The sequence below is a fragment of the Gobio gobio genome, assembly GCF_949357685.1.
Source record: "Gobio gobio genome assembly, chromosome: 17".
NCBI lineage: Eukaryota > Metazoa > Chordata > Actinopteri > Cypriniformes > Gobionidae > Gobio > Gobio gobio.
Window position 1 is genome coordinate 27641040 of NC_137110.1, and position 16501 is coordinate 27657540.

General features: G+C 43.5%; 1 protein-coding gene across 2 annotated transcripts in view; it reads left to right on the forward strand.

Moving 5' to 3' along the window:
• Positions 1-16501, forward strand: part of septin9b (septin 9b) — a 177311-nt gene that overhangs the window by 52309 nt on the left and 108501 nt on the right. For both annotated transcript variants that reach the window (XM_079841359.1, XM_079841360.1), the window contains exons 2-3: positions 13023-13287; positions 15905-16254. In XM_079841359.1, coding sequence (XP_079697485.1) covers positions 13023-13287; positions 15905-16254 — 615 coding nt within the window. The remainder of the gene's footprint in view (positions 1-13022; positions 13288-15904; positions 16255-16501) is intronic.

Here is a 16501-nt window from a genome sequence, read left to right on the forward strand (position 1 = left end):
ATTACCAACTATGTTTTGTAATTTAGCTTCGCCACTGTCATGGATCCATGTGACTCCTGTCATAATGCATCATGCACTGTAAAAATAACATGATCAAGTCAAGACAACATATGTTTTTACATTACTTCAACTCATCAAAATAAGTTAAGCCATTTTATACTTATTTTTTTAAGTTATAAATGTTTCAATTTTTTTTTTCTTTTTTAAGTCAGTTTAATGTAATTTAAGTGGAAATGACTTACACAGCCAAGTTGATTGTACTTAAAAATTTAAGGCAGCAAACTTTTTTTATTTTTATTTTAAACAGTGTATGTATGAATTCAGGTATTAGTACATGATTATTGCTACCAATTTGTCTACTAACAATGTCTATCAGTGGCATTTTTTTAACTTACACAAACTCACATGAACAAATGCCATTTGGACCACATTACATGACATGGAAAGGACAATTGTGAAAATTATTTATTCAATAAAACGTTATGTATCATAAATACAAACAAATAATATGTCATACTTTTTCCATTTGACAAAATAAAAGCTTGAAATAATGCACAAGTGTTCACTACTATTAACCATAAATCTTTCACACAGTACAAGTCTCATTTTTAGATCAAGAAGATGTTTGCTGACGTTGTCTGTCTGTCTGTCTGTCTGTCTATCTACGCCACCCCCTGATGATGGCCAGGAGGAACCACAACTCTTTCTGTGAATACAGTGTGGCTAACTCAGTTTTTCCCCACACAGGGACAGTCAACAAGAGGCAGATATGTAAATGTGTCGCAATTTATTACACTTTGGTACAAAAAGATGTAAAAGGTTATTAAGAACGGATCTTAAAAATACTGCGATAAATGACTGGTGGAGTTTTTCTCAGTCTAGGAAGGTCGGATCAGCCGATGCAAAACCCCTGCTCAGGAGGCCCCTGGGGAGACAGAAACAGGAGACAGCAACCCCACACCAGTCGGAGTATGCAACACAGCAAGCACTACACACTTAATATCTTAAGATGCCACTACAAATGATCACACCGTGTCGGAGCTACAAGTACACACCAATACAGTGTCTCTCCCAGTGTGGTCCCCTGACGAGAAGGGGCAAAGCATCAGTGTGGATCCGGCCTTGTACAGGGATAGCCTACGCAGAAAACATAGTTAAGGAGGAAAACCACCAGCATTAATGGCCACTATTAGTCAAGAAAAAAATACACAATAATACTATGAATGTGGCACATGAGTGATAGGTCCAAGGGCAAAATCACAAATAACCAAACAAATAATCAAACAAAAAAAACAACAACAGGAAACAATAAAGAAAAAATCAGTGGCTGGCCTGGTCCCCTTTCAATACAAAAACCAAGCATGTTAGTTGCCAACCTCATTAAACAGCATAGCATAGCCAACTCAAACATAACTAGAAAATATAGGCCTACTTTTCAGTATGCACAACTGTCCCACAGCACATTGACACAGCACGAAAGAAAAGGTGAATGTTCCGTTGCTACAGACAGAGAAAAGCATTAAAACATGTCCCAATGCAGGTATAAAACATTAAATGGAAGTATACATATTGAGGCATTTACCAGTGCAGCCCAGCAGCTCGGGTCACACTGGAGGTGATCGCATAAATGTTAACCCTCCATGCAGAAGCCTTTGTCCTCCGTGAAGAGTAGACAAGCGCTTCTAGAATTACCCTAATAAAAATGAAATAAATAAATATTAAAATGAAATGGCAGTGATTAAACATGCTATACCATGACAAATTATACCTGCATGAAAAGGGAGCCCAACTCACACAACCGTGCCTAGCATCAACACAAAAGAGCCAGCAAACACTTATCACTTCCTGATTAGTCATGTGACCTCCAAAAACATCATGTAATCCTAGGTATTGGGTGAATGGGATGTAGCTGTGTTGTGTGCCTGCCTGTGTAGATCCCCACACTATCTATCTATCTATCTATCTATCTATCTATCTATCTATCTATCTATCTATCTATCTATCTATCTATCTATCTATCTATCTATCTATCTATCTATCTATCTATCTATCTATCTATCTATCTATCTATCTATCTACACATGTAATAATGATCATTCTTATGGCGAAAGTCATCTGGGGCAGGTAGACTTGGACTGTGTCTGGGACAAGTGTAAATACAGTTCAGTACACACTAATATTTATGTGACTTGAATCTAACAAAGTGAAAAGCTTGAAACTTTGCAGATCAGGAGATTATCTCATGAAAGGTTCTGGTGTTCCTACTTTGCTCTGAGGCTATTAGTCAGCTATTGCTTTAGAGGTAGTTCTACTAAGAAATAAGAAATACTGACAGTTTATCAGTTTGAGTGACATTACAATGAAATCATCTGCCATGTATAATGTGCCTTACTGTATATGTTGTGTTGTCGCAAGCTTTATTCATTACTGGTTTGTGTGCTGAGTGTGAGAAACTCATAAGGGATTTTCTAAGTTCTGTAAATATTGCAGGCACTCTGGGAAAGTTTGTCTCTGAAATATCTGGCCCAACTTTAGAGAGATTGTGTTTTCTCCCAAGTCATAAACAACTGGGTGGTTGGATTTTGAATCCAGTGGCAGAGTGGTTTGGACATGCACGTGATCTCTTTTATTTTGACCATATTCACAAATCCAGATTTGATTATAAAACATATACTGGAAGTGAGTAAGAAACTTAAATGAGCAGTTCAGATTTTATTGAATTGTTAAAGTTTATGACAGTCTGCTATTAACTTTACTATCAAGCTGTTGGTGTGAGAAAATTATACTGTCTTCCACCAAATCTTGTGTTAACCATTTATTTAGATGCCATTACATCAAAAGGTCAAGCTAAATGTCACACAAGTGTTTTAGCTCTGTTTTTCATTATTATAAAAATATATAGTATTGTATAGTTTTCCATTCAAATAATTGATTCCTCAAAGAAGGAAATATAAGACTAGAAGTCTCTGCATGGTCATGTATCAACATCTATAAGGAACCTCATTGGTTCTTAGGAGAGTCTTTTTTAGCCAAAGCAGTTTGAAAGGGAGTAGACCAATATTTTATCAGTGGCAATTTCTCTACCCAGCACATAAAAATAGCAGGACTACCTAAAACTATGCCAACTGACATACATTCACAAACAGACACTTCAAACTAACAGATATACTATCAGACTGATTTGTATGGAAGCCCATTTCCACCATATGAGAAGAAAAAAAATCATGCTTTGGTAAGTCATAATTATGAAACAAAAAGTCATAATTATGAGATAAAAAGTAATTTTATATCACAATGTTTTAGACTTATCTCATAATTTTGACTTTTATCTCATATTTTTTAGGCTTAAGCCTAGTCTCAGACTAAAATGCATGTTTAAGCTGTTTGAACTGAAAGCAAATTGCACTGACATATCTTAAAATATGACAAATATTTGATATGTCAGTTTCCCATTCAGTCGGTCACTCTCGACGCCACGTCGGAGTACCGACGAATAGGAATCTCGCTCGCGAGAGCCAATCTACTTCGAGTGTAACTAAACGAGCCAATGCACATTGGCATGCAATGATTGCACCAGGTGCTCATGCCACGCCGTGCGGGTATAAATGAGACACAGGTGATTGCATCAAATCAACCTTTTGCTTCGGAGCCGAGTGGTGAATGGTTTGTCCTAAAATCACTCTCTACAAAGCGTGTGTTAACATTATAACGAGTCAAGCTCTTCGGTGGACCTCTCCTCGTTTGGTGTTGGAGTGACGGCACTGCAGCGGGGTTGATTTCTCTCTTTCTTTTTCTATTTTGAGCAAAAACAAAAGGCTGTTCTCACAGCTGGTTCGGTGCGCTGTTAAGAGCGCTGAAAAGCCGTTTTCACGGCTGGTAAGAGATCGCCTTCTATGAGAGAGAGAGCGCGCATGTCAGGCTGCACTTTTTCCCTGTCTGTGTCGCCGCGACTATTCCCCTGTGTGCTTCAGCACCGCGGAGAGCAGTTTCCCTAAAAGAGCTACACAGTTAGAGCTTGCGTCTTTTTAAAGATGACATTCTATCTGTGTGTTTCTGGATGTGGTTGTTTCCTGTCCTCACTGACGGCCACGAACACTGTTTCACATGTCTGGGCGCATGCTGAGACTGTGTTCGTGGGTGGTCATGTTTTCTAATGAGAACATGACCACGTCGGCACGCCGGTCGCGACTCATCTTTCTCCGGGAAGCTTGAGTCCCCTTTGTTGTTGGCCAGCCGCCGCTCGTGTGTAAAAGCACAGCCGCGGGTCTGCTCGACACTCTGGGAGACCGCGGAGATCAGCGAGAGTTGCCGTCGGGGAAACCCGAACGGACCTCTCGTTTCTCTGCGTGCCGTGTGCCGTTGAGTGCTAGGCTGTAGCGCGGGTTGTCACGGCAACCCAGCGCTCGCTCTGCGCTCGAGGTGCGCTGTCCCCTTGCCTATTTCTCGTTGTAGCGCCCTCCCTGGCAACAGGAGAGGTCTATTTCAGTGAAATAGCTGGGGTGACCTGAGGAGAGGAGGGCTTCTCCTTCGGGGAACCAACCCCCTAGGGCCCCTCCCCCTCTAGCGCACTGCAAGCTGTGCAGCTCTGGGTGGAGTTGCTGGTCCTTCTTATGGGGGAACCTAGCATTTCATTCAGTGCTCCAGCTGAGGATCAGATGTCAATCGCTGCATCGGAGAGAGGGCTGTTGTGCTCTGGGAATGAGGATGATGCTGAGCCCACTGTAATGGTGTGTGCTTCGCTGAATCGGATTCAGAGTTAACAGCCATGCTTCCCGGGATCACTCCTGGATGTGCATGGAAAACTTGGCAGTGTGGCACTTCTTTGGATATGGAAAGCCAAAAGGGCCAAAACTGCATACGTTTTTCCTCTCTCACTACCCTCAACGGTGGGGTGGCTGTGCGCAGACCACCCCTGCCTGCACAGGGTAGTTCTGAGTTGAGGTTGAGCTGTGCATGTTGACTAACCGTGATCAAAGTCATGGCGCAGGCCCTCGGCCAGACGATGTCCACCTCAGTGGTCCAGAAAAACCTCCTGGCTTGCCTTGCTGAGATGTGAGTGGTCGTCAAAGTACGCTTTCTCGATGCTCCCATCTCACAAGGTGGCCTTGGGCGACACTGTTGAGAACTGGGCCCAGCAGTTCTTCGCAGTCGGTAGCAGGCTGAGGCAATCAAGAGCCTCCCCCGACGTACCATCAGAGTGCCTCGTGGGCCGCCCCTCAGTCTGCTCGTCGCCAAAGGCGTCGTCCCCTGCAAAAAAAAAAAAAACACACTTGGCACAGCCTGCTCTACTGTGTCCTGCAGGGGATGACGCTACCTGTCTCTGCTGCTGTTTAAGCGGTCGGTGAAACATCACCTCTGAGACGGGTGACCGGGAGATGGGCGGGGCTGCTCTTCCCCGGAGGAGGGCCGGGTAGAAAATCTTGAGTCAAAATCCGTTCCGCCTCTGGTGTCACAACCAGTGGTAGTCAAATTCTCAAAAAAAAAAAAAAAAAGAGCAGTTCTTCCCATCTCTGGGTCCCAAGGGGGTTCGGAGAGCTGTGGACGGTCAAACGCCGGACCACACTCATCCTCCTCCTTCGCCAGTGGACAGTAGTGGACGGTTCGAGGACGCAACCTAGCCTTCTCACGTACCCTCTGCCCTCTCGTGGAATCAGGTAAGTGTGCACCGCACACTCACAACCGCGCTGCGGGCCGCCTCCACGAGACAGCCGCCCCAGCCTGGTACCTGCATTCCACCTCGCTGCCCCACGGTGGGTACGCCGGTGGTCCCTATTGTCCCGCTTGCACGGACTCTGCGAGCCTGGCTAGAGCTCCCCAGTCCGTCTCGCTGGCTCATTCGGACCATCAGGCTCGGCTATGCGATTCAGTTCGCCCGGCGCCCCCCCCCCCCCCCCCCCCCCCAGGTTCAAGGGCGTCCGCTTCACCTCGGTGAATGCCGCAGATGCCCCTGCCCTGCGTGCGGAGATCGCTGTCCTACTGGCGAAGGACGCGATAGAGCCGGTCCCTCCAGCCGATATGAAGACCGGCTTCTACAGCCCGTACTTCATTGTACCCAAGAAAACCGGTGGGTTACGACCAATCTTGGACCTGCGAGTCCTGAATCGGAGCCTCCACAAGCTACCGTTCAAGATGCTCATGCAGAAATGCATTTTCAAATGCATCCGTCCCCAAGATTGGTTTGCAGCGATCGACCTGAAGGACGCGTACTTTCATGTCTCGATTCTTTCTCGACACAGGCCGTTTCTGCGCTTTGCATTCGAGGGTCGAACATATCAGTACAGAGTCCTGCCCTTCGGGCTGTCCCTGTCCCCCCGTGTCTTCACGAAGGTCACGGAGGGGGCCCTTGTGCCCCTGAGAGAACAGGGCGTTCGCATCCTCAACTATCTCGACGACTGGCTCATTCTAGCACAGTCAAGCCAGGGATCAGTTGTGCGAACACAGGGACCTGGTGCTCAGACACCTCAGCCAGTTGGGTCTTCGGGTCAACTGGGAAAAGAGCAAACTCGCCCCCGTGCAGAGGATCTCTTTTCTCGGTGTGGATTCGGTTGAACGGACAGCGTGCCTCCCAGAGGAGCGTGTCCAGTCGATGCTGAACTGCCTGAACGCGTTTCAAGGCAGGATGGCGGTTCCACTGAAACAATTTCAGAGGCTCCTGGGGCATATGGCAGCCGCTGCGGCAGTAACACCGCTCGGCCTGCTTCATATGAGACCGCTTCAGCATTGGCTACTCGGCCGAGTCCCGAGATGGGCGTGGCAACGCGGCACTCTCCGGGTGAGCATCACACCGGCCTGCCGCCAGTCTTTCAGTCCATGGTCAGACCCCTCGTTCCTTCGGGCCGGAGTGCCCCCGGAACAGGTGTCCAGGCACGCTGTGGTTTTCACGGATGCCACTGCCATGGGCTGGGGAGCCACGTACAACGGGCATGCAGTGTCAGGGGTTTGGACGGGCCCGCACCTGCATTGGCATATCAATTGCCTCGAGTTGCTAGCGGTGCATCTTGCTCTGGGCCGCCTCAAAGCGCGGTCACGGGGCAAAGATGTACTGGTCCGCACGGACAACACTGAGACCGTTGCGTATATCAACCGGCGAGGTGGTCTGTGCTCCCGTCGCATGTCGCAACTCGCCCGCCATCTCCTCTGGAGTCAGAAGTGTCTGAGGTCGCTTCGGGCCATTCATGTCCCTGGTGTGCACAACCGTGTGGCCGACGAGCTTTCACGAGCTACGCTCCTAGGCGAGTGGCGACTCCACCCCCCAGGTGGTTCAGCTGATTTGGAGACCGTTCGGGGTGGCACAGGTCGACCTGTTTGCCTCCCCAGAAACTTTCCACTGCCAGTGGTTCTATTCGCTGATCGAGGATACACTCGGCACGGATGCCCTTGCGCACAGCTGGCCCCAGGGGCTGCGCAAATGCGTTTTCCCCAGTGAGCCTACTTGCACAGACACTGTGCAAGGTCAGGGAGGACGAGGAGCAGGTCCTGCTGGTGGCGCTGTACTGGCCCAACCGGACCTGGTTCCCAGAACTTATGCTCCTCGCGACAGCCCCTCCTTGGCCGATTCCTCTGAGGAAGGACCTTCTGACTCAGAGACGGGGCACCCTTTGGCACCCGCGTTCAGACCTGTGGAAGCTTCATGTCTGGCCCCTGGACGGGATGCGGAGGTTCTAGGTGACTCACCCCAAGAGGTAGTTAACACCATCACTTCGGCACGAGCACCGTCTACAAGACAGGCTTACGCCTTGAAGTGGGACCTGTTCGTCGAGTGGTGTTCTTCTCGCCGAGAAGACCCCTGAAGATGTTCGATCGCGTCTGTGCTTTCCTTCCTGCAACAGGGGTTGGAGCGTAGGCTGTCGCCCTCCACCCTCAAGGTTTATGTTGCTGCAATATCTGCCTATCACGACCATGTAGAAGGTAAGACGGTTGGGAAGCACGACCCGGTCGTCAGGTTCCTTAGGGGGGCGAGACGGTAAAATCCTCCTCGCCCTCCCTCCATACCCTCTTGGGATCTTGCTCTGGTGCTAACAGAGCACTTCAAGAATGCCCCATTTGAGCCTTTGCAGTCAGCAGAGCTAAAGATTCTGTCTATGAAAACTTTGCTGTTGGCTGCATTGGCCTCCATCAAGAGGGTAGGGGACCTGCAGGCATTTTCGGTCGACGAATCGTGCCTAGAGTTCGGGCCGGGTGATACCCACGTGGTGTTGAGACCCCGGCCTGGCTATGTGCCCAAGGTTCCTACCACTCCCTTCAGGGACCAGGTGGTGAACCTGCAAGTGCTGCCCCCGGAGGAGGCAGACCCAGCCCTAGCTTTGCGCTGTCCCGTCCGCGCTCTGCGGGTTTACGTGGATAGAACTCAAAGCTTCAGAACCTCAGATCAGCTCTTTGTCTGTCACGGAGGCCAGCAGAAGGGAAAGGCTGTCTCCAAGCAGAGGATGGCCCACTGGATAGTGGATGCCATCACCTTGGCTTACCAAGCACAAGGTGTGCCCTGTCCGCTCAGGGTGCGAGCACACTCTACTAGAAGTGTTGTATCCTCCTGGGCGCTGGCATGTGGCGCCTCGCTGTCAGACATCTGTAGAGCTGCGGGCTGGGCGACACCCAACACGTTCGCTAGATTCTATAGCCTACGTGTAGAGCCGGTCTCCTCCTGTGTTCTCACCTCAAACGGGTAGAAGCACTGAGAGGCCCCGTCTCTTGTCGGCTTGCTGCGCTACGGCGCTTATATTCTCCAGAAGCAAACTCTGTGAGTCCTCCACCGCCCTCGGTGCCGGACGTGGCGGAACGTCTGGCATCAGGCCCCTTGCCGCTGAATCCTTGAGAACCGGTATTGGGCTCGGGTTATATGAGTGACCCTACGGGGATCCCATATATCTTCCACGGTCGCTCCTACGGGAAGCCCGTGTCTTTCCCTTGGGAGAGCCTTCCCGTCAATGGGACTGAGCCCCCTCTCTCCGTTGCGGGCTACGGCTCAGCATTGTACTCCACATAACTCCTTCGGGGTACGATGTGGGCTCCGCAGCGTCCCCTTCACTAGGGCACGCTTCCCAGTGTTATCCAATAAATCACTGAGCGGGTCTTGCGGAACGGCAGTGATGGACTTCCCGGTGTGAGCCCCGTCTCATCAGGTAAGAGAGCTCAGGTGGCTCACACAGGGCACTGGAAGGGGGCAGCGGCCATGGCGCTTTGGTAGGGATTCCTATTCGTCGGTACTCCGACGTGGCGTCGAGAGTGACCGACTGAATGGGAACGTCTCGGTTACGTATGTAACCCTCGTTCCCTGAAGGAGGGAACGGAGACGCCACGTCCCGTCGCCATGTCCTCTGTACCCTGCTGGGGTGCCTGTCTACCTACTCGGCTCCTCAGCAAAAGGCTGATTTGATGCAATCACCTGTGTCTCATTTATACCCGCACGGCGTGGCATGAGCACCTGGTGCAATCATTGCATGCCAATGTGCATTGGCTCGTTTAGTTACACTCGAAGTAGATTGGCTCTCGCGAGCGAGATTCCTATTCGTCGGTACTCCGACGTGGCGTCTCCGTTCCCTCCTTCAGGGAACGAGGGTTACATACGTAACCGAGACGATTCTAAGATCTGTCTGTGAAACCAGGCCTTTATAACATAATTTCTACTTTGTATCTCATAGTTATTAATTGGTAGGCTATCTCATAATTTAGACTTTTTATGTCATAGTTATGATTTTTCTCATATGTTGTGGAAATAGGCTTCCATAGTTTTTGGATTGAACTGGACTGGATTGTAGTCCATGGTGAGTTTTGCCAGTAATGCATTACTGTCTGCACCAACAACTAAAGAAGAAAAAATATATATATCTTAAGCATGGAGTACTTTGGCCACCAGTTCACACGTCATATCTTAGAAAAGGCTAAAATGATTAGTTAAATATCAGAACCAGGGCAGCTCCTCTGGGCATTCCAGCAGTGATGCTGGCACTGACACCAAACAGGACATCTGGATCTGGACAAGCATGACAAAACAGGCCACTGTACTGATATGATATGTCCTGATATGAATTTGTTTCTCTGTTTAGCCGTTTGAGGCAGATGATTATGATTCAGTCTACATTTTCTTGTCTGAGATTAATCTGACCATGATGTTTAGTTTATTGGGAGAATAGAGTGCATATACAGTAAGATTGTTGCGGCCATAAATAAAACACAAAACTTGTGAGGATGAAGGTATCTTTACAATAAGTACATATAATATGAGAAAGATTTTGAGAAGCATCATCGAAAGTCAGACATAAAGGTCCAAAATAACACATTTGATTAGATATAAAAGTGTTACAACACTACTGAAGTATGTAATGTGATTGATTCAAATAAAAGACAGTAATTGCAACTGTAGTCTGTAATAAACTTTTATTACCTTTAAATAGAAGAATATTAATGTTTTTACTTTCCCCCCCACAAAATAAATATATATATTTTTAATTATACAAATATATTTCTGTGGTCAGTTATCCTTATTACAGTTTTTCTCAGTCGCTTTGGTACATTTCCCAGATCAGAATTAAAATTTTCAAAACTACCTGTTCAATTCTCACATCATTGTGTCACTTGTGCACATCAAAAAAGCAGTTTCTCATTTATTTGAACAAGTTGCAAATGCTTGTGTACATCCATGCAAATGATTATGTACAATTTTCTGCTGTTTCCTACATTATCAGTTGCTTATGTCATGTTGATCAAAATGTATTATATTGGGTCTCTGTTGAATAGTCTCACCCCCCACAACATTAAGGCATTAGTTCATAGCATAAGTCTTTACATGCAAAATGGTTGAACAAGTTGTCATAATATGTCAAGCATATTTCTATACATTTCCGTTAGACGTTCATATTTCTACTTTTGTTTTTCATTTTTTTTTCCCTTTGTGCTATGCAGTGCTGTCTTTTTCTCTCTGTATCGCAATGACATGGTCTGTCAACAAATTACAGTACAAACAGTAAAAGCGTAAATGTGAATCTTGTCCAGTCTCTTACAATCAAACTCACACATACACTAAGGTGTAACCAACAATTTACAATAATTGTCATCAAAACTTTAGCCATAGTTTACATCAGAACATCCCTCCAGAGAACACTGTTATATTGACAACATGACTAAGCAATTTGACTGTCTTATCCGTACACAATGATATAAGGACTTGTCATTCTGATGGCACTGACATGTTCATTGACACAGATATTTACTTTTGAGAGATGAACTAAGGATTTTGAGCAAGAGACTGGCTTTTGCAGGTAATCCATGGTGTTTTGCTGTTTGTACGAATTGTTTTGAGAAATGCACTTACCGTTTTGCAAATGTCGAGGATGATTCGAGAAATGTACCAAAGCGACTGAGAAAAACTGTAATCACTGGCTATTGGCAGGTGTGGTGAAAAATGAATAACAGAACATTGAAAATTATCTGCAATTATTTTGATCTGCAATGGACAATTGGTGATTGCCTTTCAGTCTGCCTGAGATATTATGAAAAAATGTATGATTTTCTATTCTTCTACTTCCCAATTTACAGTTTGAATCTCTCATACCCAAGTGATGGTCTTCAACATAGGGTGTGGATTGATGAAGACAGATACAATGACAATGAGGCAATACTAATCAAAGAAAACTTCAAAAGCAAGTCATTTTATAGGTTTATCGAACAATACTGTTAAAATACATAATGTAATATGCATAGTAAAAACAATCAACTTATGTTCATTACGTATTGTAACAAATGTCGGCAGAGGGCGCAAACGGCCTGGTGACTGTTGTTGTTAAACTTTACAGCATGATCGAATCCTTGTTTACAGTAATATTGGCCAAACAACATTTAAATAAAATGTCTATTTAATCTTTAATATTTGACCTCTTCTTTGTGATAGAAATGCTACAGCCACTGTAGTTTCTTGAACAAGAACTTGTGGATATCAAAACATGCAAACTTAGAGTGAGGGTTTAAACGTATTGATGTATTCTCCTGTGTTAGCGGAGGTTTATAAATGACAGCCCTACAAATATCTTTACCATGGTTCAAAATGCAATGCACATTAAAATAATTGAAATTACATTACATAAATTGCATTAGTACCAAATCAGGCTGATGCATTGGTGGTGGTCAAATTATTAACGGCGTTAAACACGTTTAATCTCACCCTATTACCTTCAATAGCCAAAAATATAAAGTTTCACTTGTTTGTGAACATACCTGAAAGTGATGCAAGGGATTCACCTTGGGCTTTTTTTTTCTTTTTCGCTTCAGCACCACACTGCTGTCACCTTTTCCCAGGCATAGTTGTCCATCAATTATGATCATTTGCAGCCAGCCTCAAACATGAGGTGGAGGTGGGGCGGATGCGGGAATGGCCTGTCACATGTGCTTACTGCGTTCACCTTAAAATTATTTTTTAATATAGAATTAAAGTTTTTTTCTGAGCAACAGAGATGGTGGCCCTACGCAAACTGTATACATTGCGGATAGGGAGCGGTGTTACTGCAGTACATCGAGAATGTGCATATTAATTTTGCTCATATTCAGTCAGCTTTGTATCCAGTAATTTGCTTTTACAATCACTTATATCTGTAATAAAGTGTATTTATGTACACACTGTTGCTGTTTTAGGCCCAATATTTAGCCAGAGCACTGAATTTGGCTGATCCACCCATCTGGAAATACATTATAAAGTAAAATGGTGTTTCATAACTCTTCTGTGCTGATAAGTGCACCCTGGGTACCATGTCACTTTTACCATCTGTAGAATGTTTGCTGTGGGTTTGGCCGACCTGCCTCACAGTCTGGATGCCCTCAACCTTCCTTTTTTTTTCTAACACTATAAAATATAATGGTTAGGTTGAGTACAAATGAATGGCTTCTTTTTTATTATTTACATAATTTGTATTTCAAACCGCAAATCTTTCTCTAGAATTTGATGGTTAGATGTGTTGACTACAGAAGATAAATCTAGGAGTTTTAACACATTAAATTCCAATCTGAAAGTTTTCTAATCTGACCTTTTCCTCCAGCTCTGAAACGCTCATTTGAAGTGGAGGATGTGGACTCCTCCTCGCACTCTTCATCACCCCACACACGCCGAGCACCGTCCAATGTTCAGCGTTCAGCCATGTCTCCAACCAGTGGACGATATTACGAACTGGGCTCCAATGGTACCAAGCCTCCTGACACCTCGAGGCCCAAGGCACGAACCCCTGAACCTGTGTCACGTAGGACAGAGCTAGGCTTTGACATCTCATCCAACAACAACGGCAAAGCTTTTGAAGGCTCTCCCAGGTATAAACTAAAACATGTATATCTGCAATTTTCATGTCACTGTCAGTTATTAGATTTTATTGGGCAGACCAAAATTGTCTTGCGTGGCATTATCTAGCAATTGTGTGGTCTTGTTGTGAGCACTTTTGGTAAGAATGAGAGCTGAGCAAGCTCTGTGGTTGAGACAGAATAAAATAAGACTAGGATTTAGCCACTTAGCAGACTGTTTTCAATAATGCAATAGTGTTCTCTGGATTTACAGCATCAAAGCTAAAGAAAACCTGTTATTTGATATTTTCTGTGGATTCAAATAAGCATTATACAGCAGTCAGTTTCTTTTTGTGTGTTTTAGGTAAGCCATTGAATCATTCACTCAATCAATTTGTTTAAAAACCTTAATTCATGGAAAAATAACACTATTGTACATTGCTCTGAGACACTCTGTTTTGATCCTACTTAGGTTTTGTATAGAACTACATTTGTTGATGAAGCAAAAATATAAAAAGTAACTGCAAATATTGTGTCTAAAATGTAACATTAATATTTGATATGAATAAAAGTAAACAGTTTTTTGGCAAGTTCAAATAATCTCCTTTGTACATTTTTGTACAATTTGCTCATGCTTCCCTAAATGTTAGGTTTAGGAGTGGACCTTCATAATGACGTTTTACCTACAAACCATACATTTTTGTACAAAATCAAATGACATTACCAAGTTGCATAATACTTCTGAACTCACATTGGACAGTTTTAGAAACCAGAAACTATTTTAGGTACTTTTTTTCTTATCAGTGCCAAAGAGACTCAAATAACTCTCGTTGCGAATACGCAAATAACTTGCGTTTTTTTTTTATCATTCAGGCAAGTGTTATACATCATTATAATCTGTTATGTTTCAATTTTTTTTGTGTACAGTCACAATAAAAACAAAATGTTTTGTTTTTTGCAAAATAAAGAAAACAATCATGATGCGCGATCTGCAGCCTCTCTCTCAAAGACATTCATTCAGATAGTCTTCAGAAAAGGAACTCTAGCTTAGTGAATACTTGTCTCACAAACATGAGACATATGTCTAAAGAAACATTGAAATGTCAGGTTTTAAACAATGTAAACCAAATTGAAAACAAATATTCTGTGTTTATGTAATCTGTTCGAAAAGCGATACATGTCAGTCACCCGCGAGCTACTTCATTATCCGGTAATGCGACCACACCCGCGGATCGCGCGTTCTATTGAGATTCAAATACTGACGATCCAGAGTCGACCCCCACACATCAACTCATACAAACACATCTAGTGAAGCATTGTAAACGTTACTTCAGCTACATCGTTTTGAGACACGTTTGAGCAATAATCCTGGATTTATTCTTCTCATGCAAAGCTGTTCATTTCTGAAAGCAAAGGACTCCGCCTCTGATTGTAAGGTCAGTTTATTCTGTTAGCATCTGTGAATATTAAATGCAAAAAGACAGTTTAAATATGAATCCTGTTGCAACATTAAATGTCATACACGCAAGACTGTTTAGACAAGATTTATTTGGCTTGTTTTGGACAGATTATAACGTGTTTATTGTAAAAGAGCCTAGTGTCACATCAATAAAGCTTTTATTCGCAAATGTCTGCTCAGATGCTATACATATAGTACCAGTCAAACCTATTTTGCTTCATATTGATGTTTAAATATTAGATCCTAATGTTATTTTTTTAATTTAATGTCAAAGTTTGTCAGAAATGATTCTGGAGTTTTGTTTTGTAGAAAGAGAATTGCTTTCTTAAAGTGAATTTTGTTTTGTATAAATTGTATCTTAATTTGAATTATTTATTATTATTTTTTTTTAGCATGAGAATACTTTTAAAAACACAAATAGTAAAAAAAAATTTAGAAAAAAAATGCTCTTAGTAATTTTTGTTTTGTTTCTAGTCTTAATATTTAAACATCCTTAAATCAAGATGCATTTACTAGATAAGTACAATTGTCAACTTAATAAGAAGAGCATTTTTTTTAAGTGTAGTCAAATCTTTTGATAATTTAAAATATAATAGGCCTTTGATGACTACATTCTAAATAAATGATTCTGGAGTTTTGTTTTGTAGAAAGTGATTTTTTTTGTTTTGTAGAAAGTGAATTGCTTTCTTTAAAGTGAATTTCGTTTTGTATAAATTGTATCTTAATTTTAATTATTTAATTTTTTTTTAGCATGAGACTACTTTCAAAAACATAAAAATAGTAAAATCTTTTTTTTTTTGTACAATTTTTTCTCTCAAAAATACAAGCATGTACATACATGTTGCTCACATATTATGGTAGCCCAGGTTGTGCTGAATACAGTGTAATTACACTTTTGCCATTAATATGTTTATAAGCAACTGAAAAAAACACAAATGTAAGAGCATGTCAAAACTTCTAAAGGGCCCCAAAACAGCTCAGACTCCTAGGGGTTAAACCAGTTTTTTTCTGCTCAGCTAACAAAAATAGTGGTGGACAAGTGAACAGTGAAAAAGTGCTACAAACAGTCGTAGTGCTGTTATATGGAATATGAGCACTCTTGTCCACTCGCATCAGAAGACCAGAACGAACAGTTGTATAATGCAAATTATGTAATGCTAAACTAAAAGATAACATTTTATTTTGTCCTAGTCCTGGCACAGCCCGGTTTGGGCTGAAGAGACCAGATGTCTTGGGCCACAGTAAGACCCCTGAGACACAGAAGCACTCAGTCACCTTCAGCAAGACACTGGAGACCATTGCCCCCATCACACGTGCAGCATCTACCATTGTTCCTCATGCCAGTGCTAAACTCCCGGAGACCACCTTTAGAAAGAGTGAGCCACCAAGTCCTGGGGATGGATCAGCAAGGAAACATGAAATCAGTATCACCAAAACAACAGACATCAGAGGTCATGACAATCTCCACCATCCACAGGTTACAACAAGGTGTCCATCTCCAAATCACGTTGGACGGAAATCCCCTAGTTCTGATGGGCATAGTAAGTACATTCCAATTATATTACTGTTTCTGTCAGGACCACAATCGTCAAAGATGATTGACAATCAGCATACAGTTTGGATTGGCGGTATGGTTCTGTTCTGGGCAAGAAGAGATCAGGGAGAGCAGCATTAACCCCCCTTAGGGTAAACAGAACAGTACAAATATAATGTATTGCAGATATCATTAATATCAATATTTAATGTACAAAATAATTCAGGAATTTAGTCTGATTCAAGGGGAATCAG